This window comes from Pezoporus flaviventris, unplaced genomic scaffold (assembly GCF_033815535.1).
Source record: "Pezoporus flaviventris isolate CSIRO_AGI_PZ_B2104156 unplaced genomic scaffold, CSIRO_AGI_Pfla_v1 ptg000002l, whole genome shotgun sequence".
Taxonomy (NCBI): Eukaryota; Metazoa; Chordata; class Aves; order Psittaciformes; family Psittacidae; genus Pezoporus; species Pezoporus flaviventris.
In genome coordinates, this window is record NW_026892550.1 from 44,837,475 (window position 1) to 44,859,461 (window position 21,987).

General features: G+C 42.4%; 1 protein-coding gene across 8 annotated transcripts in view; it reads right to left on the reverse strand.

Annotated features, from left to right (window-relative positions):
• The window catches only part of FAM13A (family with sequence similarity 13 member A), a 133,066-nt gene that overhangs the window by 4,145 nt on the left and 106,934 nt on the right, over nt 1-21,987 (reverse strand). For 7 of the 8 annotated variants that reach the window (XM_061476880.1, XM_061476861.1, XM_061476853.1 and 4 more), the window contains 9 exons: nt 14,572-14,785; nt 14,100-14,238; nt 12,920-13,001; nt 12,568-12,788; nt 11,150-11,233; nt 7,271-7,366; nt 5,636-5,719; nt 1,500-1,696; nt 708-809 (listed from right to left, as the gene is read on the reverse strand). In XM_061476880.1, the coding sequence (XP_061332864.1) occupies nt 708-809; nt 1,500-1,696; nt 5,636-5,719; nt 7,271-7,366; nt 11,150-11,233; nt 12,568-12,788; nt 12,920-13,001; nt 14,100-14,238; nt 14,572-14,785 (1,219 nt within the window). The remainder of the gene's footprint in view (nt 1-707; nt 810-1,499; nt 1,697-5,635; nt 5,720-7,270; nt 7,367-11,149; nt 11,234-12,567; nt 12,789-12,919; nt 13,002-14,099; nt 14,239-14,571; nt 14,786-21,987) is intronic. The other variant, XM_061476844.1, reaches the window with a different exon arrangement.

A 21,987-nucleotide genomic window follows, 5' to 3' on the forward strand; every position in this document is an offset into this window, starting at 1 on the left:
CCACACAACAGTTAAAAGACCTAGCTGAATGTCAGCCTGCTAGCATGGCAAAACAACATGCAGCTACTCCTGGCTTGGTACCACATCACTTACATCAACATGCATGAAGGGGAAGATGATACCTAATTAGATTTCTCTTAGCCTACATGAAGCTTTTAAGTTTTCAATGATTTTACAAGAACCTCTAAGGATGATGGCTGGTGGCAAGAAACTAACAATATCGTTTGAGTATAAATATATTAAAACATTCTATTAATGAGGGGCATTTTCTAAGAACAGTAAAGCCAGCCACAAGAAGAAATGATTGTTAAACTAGTGTCTGAATGCCTCATGGACAAGCAAGAACAGGACACAATCTAAACATACATCATGAGGAAAATCCCCCGGTAGTCTGTCACTGAGAAACTTCCACCACTCCTGTCAGCTGTGCTAGAGGCAGCTGCATTATCACAATCTGTACTTTTGCTTCCCACTGGCTTGTCCCAAGACAAAGTTTTCAAAGAGGCTGTGGTCCCTGAAGTTCCTTGGTGGGGAGGAGAAGGGGAAGTAATCCATATCAATGGGCAACTGTTACAAATGTGGGTAAACCACTGATGAAGCAATATGTAACAGTGAATTTGGGTAACTTTCCATATTTGGAGGTCTTTGTAGCTGCCAAACAGACTGAAAGTGGCTGAAGGACACAGAGACAGCTGAGGAATTATTACCTTCCATTCTGTCGGAAAAAATTATCTTCAAAGTCTCTCAATTTTTTTCTGATCCGCTTTTTCTCCTCCCTGACTTCTTGGAGCTGCTCTAACAGTTCAGGGCTGTTGGGTTTAAATATAAATGGGATCATACATATGTCCACAGTTGTAACAGGAAACACAGAGTAAATCTACAAATGTATGGTTGTAGGTATGCCAAGCAATGGAACTGCTCCTCCAAGCAGCTCTGCCAACCTGATGTTACTTGCAACAAAAAGCTCTCTGAATTTACTTCAGCAAAACAGTCACGGACTTAAGCTGAAGCCTCTAAGGAGGTTGAGTGTGAATTTCACAATTCACTGAATGAAACTTACTTGCTGAAGGTGGGTCTGAGTTTTGTGACTTTTATAAGATCAAGATCCAACGGTCACAACATCAGGCTACCCACCTACGTGTGTTTGTATCAGACCTAGCTGCTTGAAACTAGCAAAGCTAGTTCAACATGACCTCTCCAAAACCTCAAAAACCTTGTAGAGTACAGGGTTGTTTTCATTATAAGGCTTGCCACTGGTGAAGTGGAGCTACTATTTAGTGCTGGAATCCAAAAGATGCAGAAGTCAAGCATCAGCTTCAGGACAAGGCAGTTTCTTTCCAAACCCTTTCAAATGAGGGTCTATAGCATTTAAAAATAAAGCACAAAAACTTCTGACTCAGATCATAAATGGGAAAAACCAAATCTAGACGCTTTTCTGACAAATGAAATTCTATCTTAGCAAGAAAGAACTTTTAGAGTTGCCTGTGAATTCAACATACATGGATGCTTCATGGAGATTTGAAAGCCCCATATCCTGATTGTTCTTAGATGGCATCTTATCATCCACCGGTGAAACAAAGCCGTCAGCATCATCTTCTAGTTGATCGAAGAAGCTACGCACGTTGAAATCTGTTTTCATGGTAATTGTTAAATCTGGCTTCACATTGCTGTCCTCCTCAGACCCCTCCTCTTCCTCCTACAGAGAGGGACAGAGCACCCCCATAACAGAACAGGTTACTGCTTCCCTTCTCAGAACAGGTACGTCCTTTCACCACATGCACTGGGGAACAGGTATGAAAAGAAGTGGATAGGCAGAGCAAGCACTTCAATTGCCAAGCAATACAGACACCAGAAGACCATTAATAAGACACCCTATATCCAAAGCATGTCAGAGAAACTGCAACCACAAACTCTTGGTGGCAACAGAACTGACTGAAAAATATCTGCGGTTCTTAGCAACCTGTTGCTGTGCTTAATTTATGTATTCTGATGTAAATTAAACCACTTACAGCCATTATGCATACTGTATAAAGCATACCAGCCATTTCCCTACAAATACATCTGGCAGCATACAGATTGCCAAGTTAAAATGCAAAATATTCTCCCAATAGATGCAGCTCAACAGCTCTCTCTAATGGCTGAATTCAAGACCTCAAATGCCCATACAGTGCTATCAATGAGCTCAGATCAGTGTTTCAATGGTCCAAATGTGGGTTATGATTGACTGTAAAAGCACTGCTGCTGCTAACATGTTCCCAACATCAGGTCTGTACCATTTAGCTGGACTACATCAAAAATTGGAAACACTTTGTCCAGTGCGATTTTCCCGAAGTACACTGATGAACTGGCTGTGTTCAAATCTATAGGCACAAGATTTGAAAGTCCTCACTGCAGCTGGTACTTGTGCTAATTCATAATTCACAGCAGTCTCAAATGTAGGGCTTGTCCTGCAACACTGTCCAGAAATCATTTGGATTGTCAGGAAATAGGGCCCAGTTTTCTCTGACATGCAGAGACATTGCTAGAAGGCAGATTTCAACTTTAACATAAGGAATGAGGCATAAGCATTAGAGGAAGGTAATCAGTGTCAGCATGGACAGTAAGTCTCAAGTATGTAGGTAGGTGTATATATTTACTTTACAACTACGTAACTCTAGCCAGGAAGGACCTAAGCACATGCATATCCTTAATAGCTTTTGAGGGCTAATATCACTGAAGTCTTCAAGCATACGCAAAACCGTATTGCTGTACTGGGACCAAAGAAGCCATTTTCTTTACTTTTTTTTTTCATGTGATTCCTTGTGAATGGTTTAACTATTCTTAAGAGATTGCTTCCATTTTTCAAGCAAAACCGGAGAAAGTAACATTAGGACCTACCATAGTCCCATTAAATCCTTGAAGTCACTGACTTTTAAACAAAAACATCTACATGAAATCAGTGTTTGCCCAGAATTTTCTTTTTATGTTAAAGCTCTAGGCCATGAAAATGCAATTCAAACAGGCTGAGAATTACAACCAAGATGGAGGCTTGAAGATTCAAAACAAGATTAGCTGGGGAGAAGTTCTGTGCAATAATAATAATAATAATAGTAATAGATATAGAGAAGTTTGAATACATCTCAGGAATATCTGCAGGGAACTTGTGAAAGTTAAAGCAATACTCAACGTATGATTAGATAAGACCATTTCTCTAAATGTAAATGATATTGTTTAAACAGAAGGCATAAAAACCAGCAGTCACCTACTGTTCTTAAACCCTGCAAACATCTTCAGTCTGTGCTGGAGAGTGGAGACCATATTTACTGGCCCTCGAGCATGCCATCCTGCCCTCTCAGGTAAGGGCAATGCCAGCTACAGTAGGAGAACACTGATCCTGCTGTGGCATGGAGGAAGATTTGCCAAATCAATCTAAGCAGTAAAAATACAATGCTTTGTATTAGGGGAATCTCTCTGGCATCAAAAGAGGAGCTCCTGTGCCCTTTCCTGGGAGAGTAAGTTGCTTCTGCATTCCACTTCTGGAGAGAAAGGAAGCAGTGTGACAAACTGCTCCCAAGGACATATGTGAGGTGTGTTCCCACAGATGCCCATGAGCCCATCTTGCTTGCCTCACTACAGGGCATCAGCACACTGCCCAAGCCAGCAATGATTACTCTGGCCCAGAGCTCAGGAGCGAGCCTTCTGCCAATGGAAGCCCATGGGAGGAAAAGAAAGTGTAGAAATTTCACTTGTTTAGACCTCAGTGCCAAAACAGTACATCTTGCTGTCACAAGACCTCTTAAAGCATTTTGCTGTTTAAGGAGTGAATTAAAGGGATTCTTAGCAAGAATCTGAATGGAAACAGCCATCTAAGGCCTTCACTATAAGCAAGTCTCAGATGGGAATCTTATTTTAAACCTGCACTGGCATTTACACCTCAAACTAGAACGATCCTCACTGACTAGATCCATCTGGCTTGCACCTGCTTGGATCTTCAAGCAATCACGAGGCATTTAAATTTTCCAGAGTTACAAACATAAAATCTCCAGAGTATCCCATCATCAGCACTCTCAGCAAGCAAGCTTCCCAACGACTTTTTTTAACACAGACGATATTCAAGATATCGTACCTAGATGTTTGGTAAGGCTTCACCTCAAATCACCTTTCAAGCTTCTATCGAACTCTCCCAAATGCTTCAAAAAAAAAGAGAACCAAAACACCTGGCAGTGAACAGTGTCAGGGGCTCATCAAGACAGGCAGTGCTCTGGCCATAGTGGACCTATGCAGAGGGTAACTTCTGGGGCCTTTTGGCAATTTCCTCTCTTTAGTTCTGAGTGCAGTTCTGTGCTGCCCCATAAAGCTTCACAGTGCCTCAGTTAAGCGTTAAGAGGCATGTAAGTGTAAATGGGCTTAAGGCTGTCACCCTGATCTTCAGTCAGAAATCTCTCAAGGTTTGTATTCTCTGCAGGACACTGCTGAGCTGACACAATGCAGCACCAGCCATACTGGTCAAGGATCATAGTTGATAGCTGTAAGTTTTGACTCTGGGTGCAAGCATAGGTGAAAAAGAGAGGACACGCTAATAGAAAAAAATAAACACAAACGGCCCCCACCAGACCTCTATTACAGTTTCAATCCAACAGTTATCTAGAAAACACCAAGAGCTCAGCGGTGATTAACCAGCCTCCAAACAGAAGCTTAACATTTTCAGTCTGCAACCTGCATCTAATGAATACATGCTTTGAGCAGTCCATTAACATCCAATCTACCGTAAGTGCTTCATAATCAAACCACCTTGGATGTCTAGGTCTGCAGTATTTACACCATTAACCAAACTCTGGCTGGATAACAGAAAAATGACCCAAGTGTGCTGAAGCACTTTTTGTTACTCTTGCAGTGTAACAGGGGAAAAAGCAATTCAGGGCCCAGCTCCATGCTACATGTCCTGGTCAAACACCAGACTTCCCTTCTTCTGAGGGGAAGAAGGACCAATATCACAGCAGTCTTCAGCCACCCAGACTTACTACCCCACAGCAACATGAGAACGAAACACAACAATCCTGCCATCCAAATCTGACTAAGCATTAACTAACAGAACCAAGCTGTTCTTTCTTCTGTCCTCATGTGACTTGCCCAGAAATACCCTTCACAAGGTGATGACAAAGAGCCCTGGATAAAATAAGCACGTGAATGGTAGTAGGGAAGGATTCCGCAAGTGCCCCAGTTGGCTCCACGTGCGAGTGTTAGTTTTGTGAGAGCTCATTCTTGCCATGGTGCAAACCGCAGAGCTTTGGAGTGAGAGAAACTACCACAGAACAAGTTAGTGTCATTAAAAGAAAGGAGGGAAGCAAGAAAAAAGCAAGGTACAAAGGGAACTGTGATCTTTTTTCTTAAAGAGCAAAATAAAATCTATTCTGTGCAGGCGGAGGGGGAAGGAGAAGGGTGGAAAAGAGTGCAAAGGAAATACTGTAGTCTTATCTACAAGGGAAGAATTTGATCAGAACTGGCGAGGCTTAAAGCAGCTACTGATTTTTCAGGAGGACACTGCAAAAAAAACGACACTGATGGAAAAAAAGTATCAAACAACCATTCTCTTTCATTGGTATAAGGGGGAAATTGATTCAAACTGAGCAATTAGTTAGCAGCTGGAGGTCTTCACCTTTATCTCCTTGAAGAAGGAAGCTGTTTCGCCCTCGATAATTGGCTGCAGCAAAGGGCTTCTCCGCTTGCTGGAGGGGGAACCCTGTGACAGGTGTTAACAAGTACGTTACATTATGAACCCCTTTCTCCTCCACCACCTGCTCTCAGCGCATTCTCATCCACACATTCATTCTCAGCTCACTGCTGGACCACCAGGAGAAAGATATTTCTTAAAGGACAAAAGCATGCCTGGTAAATCCCCAAAACATTGGGCCATTTTCTCTCAGGATGTTGCTTAGCAAGGGACATCATCGCCAAACACTTTTAAGGAAAAAGCTTGGATACTGGAATACCAGCTGGGCAGGAACTACAAAGTAAAGGCTGCAAGAAAACAATCCCCAGCCAGAGGCCCATACATACACACAACATTTGGTTGGCTCTCCAGAGCTACAGTGTAAGCTCACCTAGACTCTACAGGCTTGCTTTCCAGGAGCCCAATTTCCCACTAAAGTGCCTACTGATGTAGGGATGTATTTTCAAACATATCCTGCCTCTGCGTGAGCCTCTCACTGTTCTTGCTTAAGGGGCTGGGGAAAGCCAGTCTTGTCACTCCTCTGCCAGCCACTGTGCAATTCCAGTTTTGTGTCTAAACAGGAACAGAACTGTGTGTTCAGAACTTTATGTTAAACTTTATGTTATTTCCTGATTGCCAGCACTGTCTTCACAGCACACATTTTAGGGAGTTCTTTGCATATTCAAGGAGTAACAGCTTTTTTTTGTTTTAAATGCAGGACCACCTCACTCTTTGCAGAAAAAAACACTTCTCAGTGTGAATGTACTGAGCAATGCCGTGCCAGTCTATTCACTTCACTGGTGGTCTATGAAAAGTGGCCAGGATATGAGCACTACTTGTGAACAGAAAAAAAAAAAAAGGGTAAAGGATAATACATGACAGAATAAACGGGAACCATGATAAAACAGTTCTCTTTCCATAGACAAGCTAAAAGTATTCTGTGTGTACTTTTTACATCAAATAACTTTTTAAAAGTAACCTACACAAGTTGTCTGAAATTAGACATAGTGCATTTGCTCCCTAGAGGGGCGCACTCGATTCCTTGCTGGTGGCAGTGCCTCCTTGCCAAAGCACCACCTCAAATGAAGGAATATTCACCACTTGCAGGATCTCTTTAATACAAACAAAGTGTTTGGAGACTGTTGCCCCTTTTCTCTCAGCCAAGGAGACTGATATGTCCTGCGGGACCCAGACCCACACAAGTCTGTGCTCCTGACACACAATCCTGCATAGCCAAGCAGCATGGAAGACCTGCAGGTCAGAGTGGACTGATAAGGAAAGGGAAGTGAGGCTGTAGCCAAACACAAGATGATGAAATACCAGCAGCAGCCCAATGGAAAGAGAAGAAACAATACAAGGTGAAATGTGCCCCATGGCTCATGGTGGGCACCAGAGTCCCTTGACCAGCTTTGCCCAACTTCAGTATACGGTGAGTCATTGGTTAACTCATTTGCTTGGTCTCTGAGTGTAAGATAGGTTAGGACCTGGCCTTAGCAATTGGGTTGTATGCAAAAGTGTGGTGATTCCTGTTTCCTCAGCTCTAAACCAAATAAACAGCCACCAAAAGAATATTCTACTCACAATGATAGGGATGGTGTTGGCTCTAGAGAGGATCTGCTTGACCAAGCGATACCTGTCATACAATGGCTTCATCACCTGTCGTTCATTTTTGGTAACCTAAAAAGGCAAAAGAAGAGAGATCCATGAAGCTTGCAGCAGATACTCCATTCCTTAATGCATGTGCCTCTGATTGCTACTAGGCAGAGAGGGCTTGAAGGGGATTTCATGAAGGTGAGAGATTAGCAGCATTAGCCCTGAAACTGGTCATGCAAGTGCTTGTGTAGGTCACTGCATCTGTTCCAGGTGCCAGATGAAGAAGCACCAGAGCTTTGGCGCATCTTGTAATGTGGCTGTATGAGGCAGACAGTTTAAATGACCAACTCAGGAAATCACGTATCCACAGCAAAAAATGAACTGTAAAGGCAGTGGTCTGTGCTTGTAATCATGTCTACCATCTCAAGGCAAAACATGAGGTTTCCCACCCCTATTCTTGTGGCCGGGACCTCAGAGGCAGTGTTTATGACCCCTGAAAAGAAAAAGGAGCTGCAATGACTAGATACTGCAATGTAAGGAGACTTTCCCAGGGTAACTTAAACTACAGATTTCACAAAAGCTGACTTTCCAGCTTTCCTATTCCTCCTGATTTCCCATCCAAGCCAGCAGTTCTTCATCTTTTTAACTCCCTAGCCTTGCCCTCCACCTCTCCTCCCAGTAACCCTGCTGGGGAGAAGCTACCAGAGATTTGAGAAGGATGAAGGTGCTAGAGCTGCATGGCATAGAGAAGACAGAATGTTGTAATGCCACCCCAAGCCTTCCTTACATTATTCTGTCCCTAACTCCACTTGTGCTTCCTCCTCAGTTTAAGAGCATTACAAACTGTGAGTGTTCATTTCTGGTTTTCTTTCAGATCCAAGCTAGACCAAAAATTTCAGCAATACTGACTGTGCAGGAGAAGGGAAGACCTCACAGACAGTAGCTAGTGTGTGGAAGAAAGGCCTGTTCAACTACATACTAGTGAGAAAGCTTGGTGTTATTTCTTCAATGTTTTCTTATAGCAGAGTTAAAAAAACAAGCAAATAAAATACTCAGCAGAACCAAGCTGATCATCATCTTTCTTTGTATTCAGCAGTGTCTGACCCACATCCTATGACTGTCCTTCCATTAAACCTTTTGTCTAACTTTAGATTATAAAGCTCTTATGAGAGGAAGCTTTAACTGATTCTGATGTCATGCCTATCTTCCTCAAGGCTTTTTACTGCTGCTAGTCACCAAAGCATCTGAATGGCTGCCATATAAAAATCAACATCAGCAGTGTAAACTCTAGGGAGCTTTGCACAGTCTCCCTTTCTATAAGAGAAATAGGAGGAGAGGGAACACAGCTTGAGACAGGGAGAAAATTTTAAAAGCAACTGTCTGCAGTTGACTTTCACTGGAATAAGCTTTCTAAAGCTTTCACATCCTCCCTCCATAGCAGGAGAGGTTGTGGGTTTGCAAGGGGCAGAACAGGTGTAACTACTGCCAGGAGTGGGACTGGCTGGGATGAACACTAAGAATCTGGAGATAACACCTTCCTCCTGATAACTATGCCTGTTTCTTATGTTGGGAGCAGATGAATAGGGAGGAAGAATGAGGAAGACCTTTTGATTCCTCTCTGGGTTCAGTGCAAACATCCCAAAGGCTGGTAAGAGGCATACAGACGGGCAGTCTGAGCTCTAGGGCCTGTTTGTCCCCCACTTCTGAAGCACAGGCTGGCCTCAACACCTGACAGCTTCAAGCTGGCTGTTCGTTGACTAAGCAGCTCACATGGATTAGAGGGATGTGAGCAGTATCAAACAATTCACTCAGCCCTCTCTGTACTGAGTTTTGTGTTGATGTATCTGCATTCACTTTCACTGGCTAGCAAGTTGCCTCCAACTTTGGACACTTCTATGCAAACAATCAAGAACACAACTGGAGAAACTGGGTAGCCTATATATATCAATATATATAATTCCTAGCTTTACTAGGTTAGCAGTTAATAGGACAGGAGGCACAGCACTGCTGTTGGCTCATACAGTCTCTGTGACTTAAAAAGACTATGCTGAGGCTTAGGCTGAGAACCAAACCTTCAATTAACAAAATTTCAAAGTCAATAAATAGCAATGCTCTGTACAGAAAAATAAACATAAGCCTTGGAATGGGCAAAAAGTCTGTAGGTTATGTTGAAGAATGGAAAAATTAAAATACACACATCGGTGTCTGAGTATCAGTATGGAGAAAGAACGAAGGTAATTAATTTAGGCATTGGGAGTTAAGGATATGGGGCTTGACTCAGCCTTTCAGACTTACACTACTGATTTACAGCACTCTTAATTGAGAGAAAATGTGGAGCACATGGCCAAACTGTCTCACTAGGTAAACATAAGTAATACCAGCAAAACCTGAGTATATTTTGGGAGAACATCAAAATGCAAAAAGACTGTTGGAATAATAGAGCCTTTGACACAACACTGGGGCACACTCTACATGGTAAAAGAGCAGCAGCTGAGCAGCAGACCACTGCTTGCATTGTTAAAGCTGCTCAAGAATTTCTGCAGAGATGAAATTTTTGGCTTAACTAAAACAGTTCAGTTCCACCTTTTCAGGTTCATCTTTAACTGGTGCAGAAAGACCCAGTTGCACAATAAATCCGAGCTCCATTGTTTTTCTTGTTTAGTTAAATATCTTTAAGAAAAAAAACCAACTTGGCTGAACTATCCCCATTCTCCTCAAGCTCTCAGTACTTTTCCACTGCTGCAGTGCCAGGAGCTGGGAACAGAAAAAGCTGATCAGCTGCAGTCTTCCTTGCCATGCAGTTCAGTGTTGCTAGGTATAGACTGCTTACTTAAAAACAAATTGAAAAGCAGTTGTATAAATAAAGCATCAGAAAGAGGAGAAAGAATAAAGATACACTGACAAGTTAGGCTCTGGACTTGATTTCTTTTTAAACAGATTTAATTAAGTTTACTTCAAGATGCCACCTGTTGATTTATGTGATTGTAAAAGCAGCAAAAGCAAACTGTGTCTCATGAAGAAGAGAGGGAAGGTGAAGTGGATTCCCTTATGTTGGCCTTTCTCTATTTTACACAAGAATAAAACTGCATGTCCTCTCACTCAACTTTGCTGTTTTCAGTTTCTGGCATATATGATTATACATTATTAGCACTTCATGAAGGCATTTAAAAAAATTAGTGAGCTTTTCTTAAAACAATGGACAAAAGATGAAATAATTCAGGAGCAAAAGGAGGAGATCAGAATCCCTTGTGGCAGCAGAATGACAGATTTGTCAGCTGCACTCATCAAGCACTCCTTATAAGCAGTAATTTGCTGCTCCCAAGCCACTGCTCAAGGGATTAGCAACACTCGGAAACTAAGTTACTTTACCTATCAGTTGGTAGCAAAGATAATAATGTAATCAGTGAAAGAGGAGGAGGGATTCATGCAACTTGAAGTGGCCTGGAAGCCACCATGTCTCTGCCACAGCAGGGATCAATAGGATACAACACTTAATTTTCTATCTTCACAAATAATTTTTCTCTGTTAAGACTGAATGTACAAGAAACCTCATGTCCTTTGCTTTCACTGGCACATGGGAAAAAAAACATTTGTTTTTCAGGAGAGAAATGAAATCTCCTCTCAATTTATGCTGTACTACAGCTATCTGCCAAGCCTAGCGCTGTGTGCAGACATCAACTTGCTGAGAACAGACTCCTCAGTAATAGCACTTGCGAAGGATCAGGGAGGTGGATTAGAAGATGCATGTGTGGTTTGAACAGCAAGAAGTTCTAGTGACTGTGACATCAAAGGAGCATTAAGGGGATTATTTACCACAGACAAAACATACCAAGGTGTACTCTGAAATAAACCCACTGCTTTACATACCGGTCTGCCATGAATGCTTTCATAATACAGCAAAGCTTTTTGTAGAGCCACTTTTTCGGCTGCTATCTGATCTCTTGTCATGTCCTGTGAAAAGTGGCACAGAGAGAGAGAAGAAGAAAAAACCCCCAGAGTTAGATTCCTGGACTCAATACTGTTTTGTGGCATAACCGTAGTAATGACATTTTGCCATTAATGTGTTGAAGACTCATCCCTGCTTTCCAGTACTCTTTTCCCACCTATACTGCAAAAGAGACTGTTAACATGAATGGCACCCTCTGCACAATGCAGTCAGATTAAAAACAAACTTTGCATATGAAGGTATTCTACATACATAATGGGAATTTATCAACTATCAGTATGCTTTTAAAAAAAAAACAGTATGCAACTTTTAATGATGGTGGCTCTTTTTCAGTGAAGTTCCAAAGTGTAAATTCTACAACAAAACAAATGATCTTTTTCTCCTAATCTGAGACAAGCTGCAGTATCTCTTGCAAAGCTTGCCATCTTTGCTTTGACTGCCACAAACATACTTTACCATAAACTAAAGTGCAGTCAGACTGTTTCCTTCTGCCAGTTCTGCTGTGAAAAGCTCTGGCAGACAGGCTGAGGGGACCTAGCCAAAGAAAGGGCAGACAGTTGGAGACTTCCTTAAGTTTGCCAGAGTTTCCCCATTGAACTTGCCTGACACTGAGCCTTCTCTCCCTAACACAGCACCAAATACTATCACAGACCCTCTTTAAAGGCCAGGCTGTGGATTCTTGCTACTATCAGAGAAGAGCCAAACACACATTGTTTGTATAATCATCTTCTGCAGATCTAGTAAACAAAGACAACGCTGTGTGCCCCTCTCTTGCAAAGCACTGGACAGTTTACATGTCAGCAGACTCAAGGACTTCACTTACAGGGCTGCCCAAACCTCAGACACAAAGACCTTCCGGCTGATAACCCTCAGAGATTACAGCAGCTAGCAGAGCTCAATGTGAAACTCTGAAGAGTAGCAATAAAATGCCCTGAAAGAAGAGCATTCAGCTGTGGAGTGAACTAGAAGGAAACAGATACCCGATCTCCAGAATCACTGGAAGACTCAGAATTTGTTAAAAGCCTTTGGAAATAACAACAGAAATAGCCAAATACAGGGCAGGAAACACTGCAGTAATTCAGAAATGTTGCTTGGAATATACAAGGATCAGAGAAAGAACATACGATGACATTCAACAGAAACTGAGCTCTGGAAAAAAAAGAAGTCGGATACTAAAAGCAGAGGAAAGAAACCAATGCAAGTGAGCCAGGCGTAAACGTTGTAGACTTTGTGACAAAATGTAGAAGGCATTTCACAAGAAGGCTTTCGTAAGTTACTGTGCAGCCAAGAGTTACCTACTTGTAGCTAAAGGCCTAAATCTGGTCTCTCTACATTGTACCTTAATGTCTTCAGGTCGGTTTGTCTCTGTTCGTTTTTCTTGAAGCTTCTTCTGGATAGAATCAAGGGTTGCTTCCACGGCAGGCTTGGCAGATTTATCTGACAGGTCTTGTTTCTTGTCATCGTCCTTTTCAAGCTGAGAGCCGAAGCTCTTGGGGAGCGTGTTGCTCCGCTGACGCACAACAGGGCCAAGGTCCTCTTCTGATATCTTCAGTTTTGACTCTAAACAGGGACATTTGGGGGAAGATGAGTAATTCTTCTTTTTTAAAATGTGATATATGATTGCACCTAACATCAGATTTAAACGGGGCAGAGTTCAGCTGCCCCCCAAAGGTGTGTCAGTGACTGCTCACCTTTAAGTTGCTTTCGGAATTTGGCCAAATCATTTGTCCATTTGAGCACTTCAGGGTTGGCTGCTTTGTCGCTGTGGGAAGGCTGAGAGGAAAGAACAGTCATGCTGAATCTGTGTTAAACCAACAAGAGAGACTCACTGAAACAAGCATGTGTCACAAAGAGGTACAACAGAATTTGGATCCAGCACAGAGCATGGGCACTGGCTTCTGAATGGCATCTGCATACTCCTGACCATATTGTTTTGAACCTTGCTTTAATTGCTGCTGCCTGTCACAACACTGTCTGTTAGGGGCATTATGAGATTAACTTTCTTTTTAGAAAACACAAAATTGTTGATGGCAGACATTGAGTTGTAGGAGTGGCTCAGAAGGAGAGATGCACATTGGAATCCTTGTGTCTACTGCTTCCTAACAAGAGGGCACCTCCAAAGTAGAGGAAGCCTAGCATAAACAGCTTGAGAAGTGTTAGAAAGTGTGTATCCAAAAGATCCTTCACATCCAAAGACACCAAAATAACCCAAATGCTAAGCTACAGCAAGCTCTGAGCACTCCTCCCAGCCTTTTCTACTGTAGGAAAGATCCTTTCAGTACAAACCTCTGTGGTTTAGATCACCAACAAAGATGCACACATGTAGAGCTTTAGCTCCTTAAAAAGCTTTCTGTGCATCGGAAGGGCACGTCAGGAATAATTAGAGTACAGTACACTGCTACTGCTTAGCAGCACTTGACTGTGGCTTCTTGCTCAGGAGTAAAGGCGGCTGCTCTCTCTCCTCTGCAATGCGCTGGTGTCCTGGGATTACCATCATTCTAATGAGATACGTAACTGTGCTTCCCATAACCTGAATTTAAATAGGCAAACAAACAAAACACAGCTATTCCTACACACTGAGTGTGTGCTTTTTGGCACACTGTCTTAGCAGTGATCAAAATCCTATGAGTTCATTAGACTGTCTCTTGTGCTGCACTGATTGCACCTAATGCCTGGAATGTTAATTTGTTTGGTGAGGATGCATTCTCCTTTTTGGGGTAGCAGCTCTTTTTTTTTTTTTTTTTTTAGTTTTTATTTTTTCTTATAAAAGCTTTAAAGATTCCTGTATGTCTGACAGACTTCCCTGATGTCCCTTCCCTTTGTTGCTCAGGCATACCTCTCCATACAAATGCTTAATTCCTATAGACTCACTCTGTATTTCCTCTCCTCTTCAAATTTTTCCTCAAACCTCCTGATCTTTTTCTTCAATCCCTGAATCCTCCGAGTGAGTTGTGCAGGCGTAAGGTCCTCTCTGTCATCTTCATAAGATCCCAAAGATGAACTTCGCCTCCTACCAAGAACAGAGATTGCAGAAAGCTTATCCAAACAGCCACAGGCCAGTCTCCCAGAAGTGAGAATGCTATGTTGCTACTCTGTAATGACAGCACAAGATGCTCTAGCAGTCTCTTTCAGCACCACCAACTCCCTAGATATTAATTCACAAACCCACAGACAAATAGTTTACCAAGAACTTTTCTAAAAGCATGTTTCCCATCTGTAGAAACAAGGACCTAACACAGCATAGCTATCTGGCATGTGTGATCCAAAGAGATGTTGCTTGATGCAACTGTATAAACCCTTTACAGCTAAGTGGCGGAGTCAGCACAGACAAATCACAACCCACCTCATGAAGGAATGAGAATTGGGAGGGGAAGGAGGCACTTCTGTATCATCCAGGTACTGTTGGCTCTGCCCATAGGCATAGAAGCGAGGGGACAGCATAGGATCGCTGTCCTCATCCAGAAGCTGGCGAATTAAGCGACCGGCCTGTGGGGAAAGGCGAGCCTCATCTGAGTCTAAGCCGTCTCGCTGCCACGAGGAAAGAGCAGGGATGGGCTCTGGGAACAGTAAGACAAAGGCTGGTTTTATCGTTTTTGTTTTACATGTACAACAGACACCAGGCAAATTTTATACTGAACCCTGACCCGTTTGCTGGACTGCGATTCCTTGTTGTCAGGCATTCTCTGGGTCATTACTTTCATCTGCCCAGGGTGCAAAGCAATGTAAAGTATTGCTTGTCTACAATGGGTACTCTAACTAAACACAAATAACCTCCTAGGTGCAACAGAAAACTGTACCCAAAAGTTGGTCAGTAATTGCCACAGACTGACACCAAATGAAGCTATCACCAGCCAGCACCCTTGAAGAAAAAAATATGCTGGACAAGAAAGATTTCTTGGCACACAGCAGTACAAAAGAGACAACTGGATTACAAGAGGATTCTTTCTCAGTTTCAGGATGTACAAACGCTGTAAACGAACAGCGTATTAGTTGTCCCCCTGTAGCTTTCAGCACTCCAACACAGCCCTGTCACCTGCTGTTAGAAATTCAAAGGTAAGGAGTAAGCATAGATTCTTCTGGTCTGCAAAGGAAAAGGTGTCTCACATTACTACCAGTTCCACGGGGTGCCTAGCCTGTAAATTAACAATGATGGCAATATGATCTGAGTTTCCCCCTTTTCTCTTTCACGTACAATCCTCCTGCTTAACAGTATGGCAATCTAAAGAGCTGGAAGCAAAAGCAGTGTTCTACAGGGAGATGGGGGAGTGGGAGAGAAAGAGAAACCCAACTTAGCATTGCTGATTAGCATAATGGAGTCCACAGAAAGCAATCGCCTCAATCTTGTGATCACTCCCTCCAGATGCCATAAGGAGTCTAACATTTTCTGTTCAGATAGTTTACTAAGCTGATCTGCATGCTCCTACTTAGCACCACAGGATTAGACAGTTTAAGAGCCAGGCTTTGAACTTATAAATCTAACAAATAGTTCTAGAGTCAAGTAAGAAAACAAAAACCTTATAGAAAGTTCCCAGACCAGTAGCACAGCTGTGGATTCATTATTTCCAGCGCCTAGTGCAGAAGAATAGGCATTCTTCTTTCATGAAGGGCCTTTTGAAGTTATCAATTTTTGAAAAAAAAGCACCATTTCCCTTTTCTGAACAAGGTTAACATTTTCATAGCTCAGAATGGATTGCATGCTGCTTAATATTCCCTCCCATGCATCACTTGGACAGCACAAGACCATCCACAATTCAGTTATGACAGGTGCAGTGGTATTTCGCCTGTACATAGCATCAAACAATGCTGTCCTCCTCTTCCCTTGTTCTTTAGCACAGGAATATAAATAGCATGCCTCTGCTTAGAGGTTGGTGCTGCATGCAAACTGGTAAGTTGCTCTAAAAAGGGATGGCTGGAGGTTTTTGCGTAAGAACCTCTTGCAGGTGTTGTGATAAGTGAAGCATATACAAGCCTGGCTTGCACAGGCTACTTTGATGAGGTGTGCAAGTCCCAAGTGCCTGTCAGCCGTTTTATCACAGATTGAAAAGCTTATGCAGCCTGCACTTTTCTCAGCTAATTTCTGAAACATGAGTTCTTTCTAATCTGCGTTCAACCTTGGCAGTTCCTAACACCTGAAATGTTTTCCTCAAGGATTCTGATAAGAAGGAAGGTGAAATGAAGGGCAAACGCTGCAGACAAACTGCGACACTGTGGTGTCGCATGCTTCCCTGAATCGCTCACAATTTCAGGAAGGCCCTCACAAGATCTCTTGTAGTAAAATAAAGGCTAATAACACAATAGGAACAAATTTGATATATTTGACTAGCAGGAATGACGTTAAGTGAAGCATACAATTATTGCAGACATCTTTCATTTCCAGTTTTTGGAATACACTCTTACTCCCAAACAAAATTTGCTCTTGGAAATTGTTAAATCACATCTCCATGGAATTTACATAAACGGAATAAACTTAGCAGAAATCAGGAGCATATTTAGTAGTAGCTAAATTAAGCTTCTACACCAGCTAACAAAGCCACTATTAATCATGCACAGTGCATGTGACTTTGTCCCAAGGTGGATTTATATACCAGATAGCATGCAACATTCAGGGAACTGAGGTGGCTCAAAGAACCTCTGATCAAACCCCCAAAGACAATAAAGCACTTAATGCAAGCTAATGGAGACTGAAGTATGTGTACTTTCTACTTTGTTGATTTCAAAACACTGCCCCAAAATAGAAACTCACATTCCAAAGGAGAAAATTGTTAAAAAGGAGAGGGGGAAAAGTCCCCAAAGAAAAACATCTGAGACTTAACAGAAGAAATGGCTGCTACAGAAAATCAGCTGGTGTTAACCCTTGCTCCTGGAAGGCCTGACTCCATGGGTAACTTCCTTCCCTTGCTGACTGTAAGTATTTAGAAGAAAAATACCATCTGCACGCAAAGTGGATAATTCCCCTGAAAATAACACAGTTAAGGAACATATTTAGGTATGTAGAATTACAGATTTTATCTACATTAGATCAGGAAGTGGACCAGAGCTGTAGTCCAACTGCCTTCTCTCTCATACTGGGCAAGTGCCAAGTGCTTTAGCTGGAGCACTGGAATTGATGGATTGCACAAATATACAGGAACCTGCTAAGGGTAAGCTGACACTTTTTCTGACAGTGCACGAACAATCAATTCCTGTTTAACAGAATACATATCTTCTGTTACTAATTCATCCAAGATAGCATCAAAGCGTTGAGCCTTTTCTGAAGGCTCCTAAATTACCAGACTTAATGGTTCAAGTTTGAAGTATCTGCTATCAAGATTAATGTTGTCACCCTTTACCCTTTCTGCTAATTGAAGAATAAATTCTCAATAAAGAATGCAAATGTTTCACCTTCTTTTGATATTGAATTGACAGAGCAGTTACCCTTCTGTCATCTTGTCTTGAACAGATCTCTCCTGCTCCGAGAAAACTCTGTTTCCTAGTAATCTTCACATTCTTTCCATGTACTATTCCCCTCCCCCCCTTTTCCATTATGACAAGCTTTCATGAAAAAAGCAAATAATTTGGGAATACCATGGCTGTACTAGTGCACAGAAAGGGTGAAAAATGTTCTATTTCTTGGTCTGACTCTTAACGCGATTCTTTTAGGTATCCCTTTTCTATATAGAAGACAAATATGCTGGTATTGAGCTTGCAGCTTTTCAGAAGTGCTGCACTCCCTCTCAAAATCCCACAACCAGCTAATCTTTCAACAAAGCTGTCAGCCATCTGTCAGGTGCTGCTCTGCAGAACTCTGTAGGCACACATATGCCTGTGGCAATACAACCTCTCTGCCAACCTGCTGCATAGAGGGCTGGAGATATTAATAATCCTGCATCACGCAAGAAGGAAGACAGATACATTATACGAAACTGGTGCATTACGGATGAGCTCCAAGCCATCTAGCTGACAAAACCTGACTTTTTTTATCATTACATTGTGAATTTGCCACAGGGTTACTGGGGGCTGCAGGACCAACAGAGTGGTGCCCACACACACATCCCACCTGAGCTGCAGCTGGCAAAATGCTGCAGGCATCTCCTGGTTTCCTCTCTGCAGCCACACAGCTGATGTATGCTGCTAACACTGCTTTTACACACACTCATCTGACAAACAAAGGAGGCCAAATCTTAGCTGCTGTAAACCAAAGCAGGTCTGGAGGGATTAAAAAGTCTACACTAATTACAACACCTGAGGTCCTGGTATTAAATCCCAGTCAAAAGACTCCTCTTAAAGGCCTCTCATAATGCTGTGAATAAAGCAATTTAAAACTCCAAAACATTCACTAGCTCAGTAACCACCTATTTTAGTCATTTTATAAATAACTGTTTGAAAACATCCTTGTTTGAATACATCAGCAGGTATTCTTCCTATTTATGTAGATCAAAAAGAATGGCCAAAATAAAATGCTACCATGCCTTTTCAGTTAGTGAGATGACACATCTCTCAGCTAAAGCAAGCCAACTTTCTATTCTGTTTATCACATAATGTCATAATAAACAATGAAAAAAAAATTTAAAAATATCAAAGGTATAAAATAAAATCAGTAAACAATGCAATTATTCTTTTCTACATACGGCAATAAAAATGCATTGCGTTTCATCACCTTTTGATTTCTTACCCGAGGGTTACACACAAATACATTGATACATCTAAGTCCACTGTGTTGAAAAAAAGAAATCTAAATGCAGCTTCCCTGTTGCTATACTGTTTGGATTTTATTTATTTATTTACTTATTTATGTTAAATGGGAAAGCATCAATTAGTCAGTGCAGAAACCATTTGTAGATCAGCTTCACCCTCAGGGTCTCAGCGCTGCAACACCTGAGTTCTCAACACTGAGAACTCAAATTGTGTTTTAAACTTCTACTTTTATTATTTATTTTTTCTTTAAGCTTAGAAGTCTGCAGAAAAAATGTCTGCTGATTGTTTCATAAGTGTTTTTTACTGCAAACTCTGCTTGAAGTCTCATCTATGGAACTTCTTTTAAAGTGTTAGAAATCAGGCGACGTAGGCAGCAATCACACACATCGCATCGATTTACTGAACTGCCTATTCAGCTCCAAGCTGCTGACAGGACCAGCCTCTGTTACGGAGAGCAACATACTTGCAGATTTTCCTTGAGGGCAGGATAGCAAGTTCTGGGCTTGAATTAGAAACATTTGGTAAGAAATCTGCACAATAGCACTGGATTGTGAGAGAACACTCTGTCCTTCTTGCTCAGGGCACTGGATTCAAACATAATCCACAACAATTAAAAACCTTTGCAATGGAAGTAGCTCTGAAAGCACTTGCTCACAAGGCATCTCAGCTGGCCCTGGCTGACTTAGCAGGCAAGCCCAGCAGTCAGACACCCCAATTCTCACCAACAGCTCAGTTCACACCCAGCCCTAGAATAAAACTATTTTGTGCGTGCAAATCAAATGCACACTAGTAAAATAATCCTCTTGTGCTATGAGAAATGCACCCAGGCTAAGCATTCAGCACTTGAATTTGGCTGGGGCACACAAGGCAGATGCAGAAGGTGGGCACATGGCGCAGCATAAGCCTATGCACTAGATGAAGCAGGAAGCCAACTTCTCTGTCCTCTCTCTGCTCAGCTTTAAGGGAACATATCCCGAATGAAGAAGTACAGCAAATTTCTCCTCTTGTGTACAGATTTGACTGTGTGGTGAACCTTAGAAAAACAAAAACGAAATAATCCAGTAAAAGTTACTCCTAGCACAACATAAAAGGCAGGGGGACCCTGCCAACTCACCTGGTACCAGTTATCTTTGCCCCTGAACAAGGGCTTTTAAGGCAGCTCTGGTCTTAACATGATGGATAGCCTGCCTGAGTGACAAATAAAAGCTAATCAGTAGGCAAGGTTGTCTTGTGTAATTTTGTGCCCATTCTCCACTGCTCTTTCTTGATATCTGACTGGAGACAGTGACAGCTACAGCTGAAGGCAGCTCCTCAACCTGTAATCGTTCTCGCAAGACACTTGCGGTTAGTTGCCCTGATCACTAGGTGCTCCCTATCCCTTTCAGTATGGTACAGAGAATCCTGTTCCCAAAAGTCAGCTCAGCTATGTGCTGGATGAATGGGTAGCTTACCGAGAGATGGACCTACCAAATTTTCTAGAGCTCACACTGTGCCAAATGTTACTGCATTTGGAGACACAGTCCTTTCCCTTTTCACTGGGAATTCAACCTGAGCTGCAGCATGGATGCTGAAGAATTGTGTGAAGGTTTGAGTGATGCAGGCTGGCTGGCAGGGGAAGGGAGGATGCCCTGGTTGCTAGAGCTGTGGATGGGTGATAAAACCCTGCCTTGCAAAGCCAGTCTCATTGACAGACTCTGCCGTTACCTGCAAAAGAAGTCTGAGAGTTTACATTAAGCTCTTCCCCCCCCTGGTTGCTGCAAGCTTGATTTCACATCCACAGCTAGGAAAGACTCGGTGTCTCCTTGCCGAGACACAGAAGGCACCATTTTCCTGCTCTTTGATCTGCGTCAACAAAATGGTGATTCTGGAAGGCATGTATTTTAGAGGACATCTCTCTCACCATAGACAGCTGATTCTTTTGCAACTGCCCACCTCCCCCTCTTGCGAAATACATGTGAACAGACCAGAGGAAGGAAGAATCAGAGAGCAGCACTCTTCAAGCACAGTCACACATGCTCATAATCCTGTGTCATACTTACAGGGCAGGAAAGCTAGAATCCAAACATAATAGCATGTCTACAAAGAAGTACAACTTATTTCATATGATGAGAAAGCCTCTGGCAGACAGAAAGGAGCTGTGTACTCCCCTTCATGCATTCATATGACTCCAATTAGTAACCCAGGAAGAAAAAAAAAGTCATTATTTCCAAAGGTTCACAAGACTGCTGAAGCCACACATCACCTCTGAGAACACAGACATGCTCACCCTGGCTTGAGACCCTGCAGGCCAATGCTAATTAGCACTTCAGCAAACACATAAGGCTTCCAAGGCCTCCTGGGAGCCCTTCCATGGCCCTTTGATCAGCCACGCTGCATGTTTAGTGATACCACCTAGGGAATCCCCGCCTAGCGAGCAAGTAAAGAAATTCTCTCCTGTCCATGATGACTAGTTGCCCGGCTGAACCAAAGGTAGCCATGGCCATGGGTTTACTTCACTCACTCACGCCCAAAGCATCATAACTACTCCCCTCCTAGAGGGAAAGGTAAAATATACTAGGTCATGTATGCTGTGGAAGCTGAAGCAGAGGATGTAACTTCTCAGTGTACCTCAGAGATTGTTCTTTTTGAGCAGTAAATTAGTTACACATTTTCCTTCTCTTGCTTTATTGAAATACCATACTCGCATTTTCCTGTTTCTTCCCTGTCAAAGCCCTTCTCTTTCACTCCTAAAGCACAAACTAACAGAAGAATTCTTGCTTGTACACATACACAGTAACTGGAAAATGGTTTGATCCTGGAAGTGCTAGGACACCTTAAAGCCATCTCAATTTCAAATGAAATTGAGGTTCATGGCACCCAGAGAATCTTCCCAGATTTCCCACTCTTAAGTCAGTGCAAACAGCCAACCAAGCATGCACTCTGGAGACAAGAGCTAAGAAACAGTATTGAAATAACTTAAACTACATGCAATTTAACACTGCTGTTCAAGCTGGTGATCAGATTTTTTTTACAGCATACATAGAAGTTGTTGCTTGTAAGAGCCATCAAAAGACACAGTAGCAGATAGACAGCCTTTTTTCCAGCT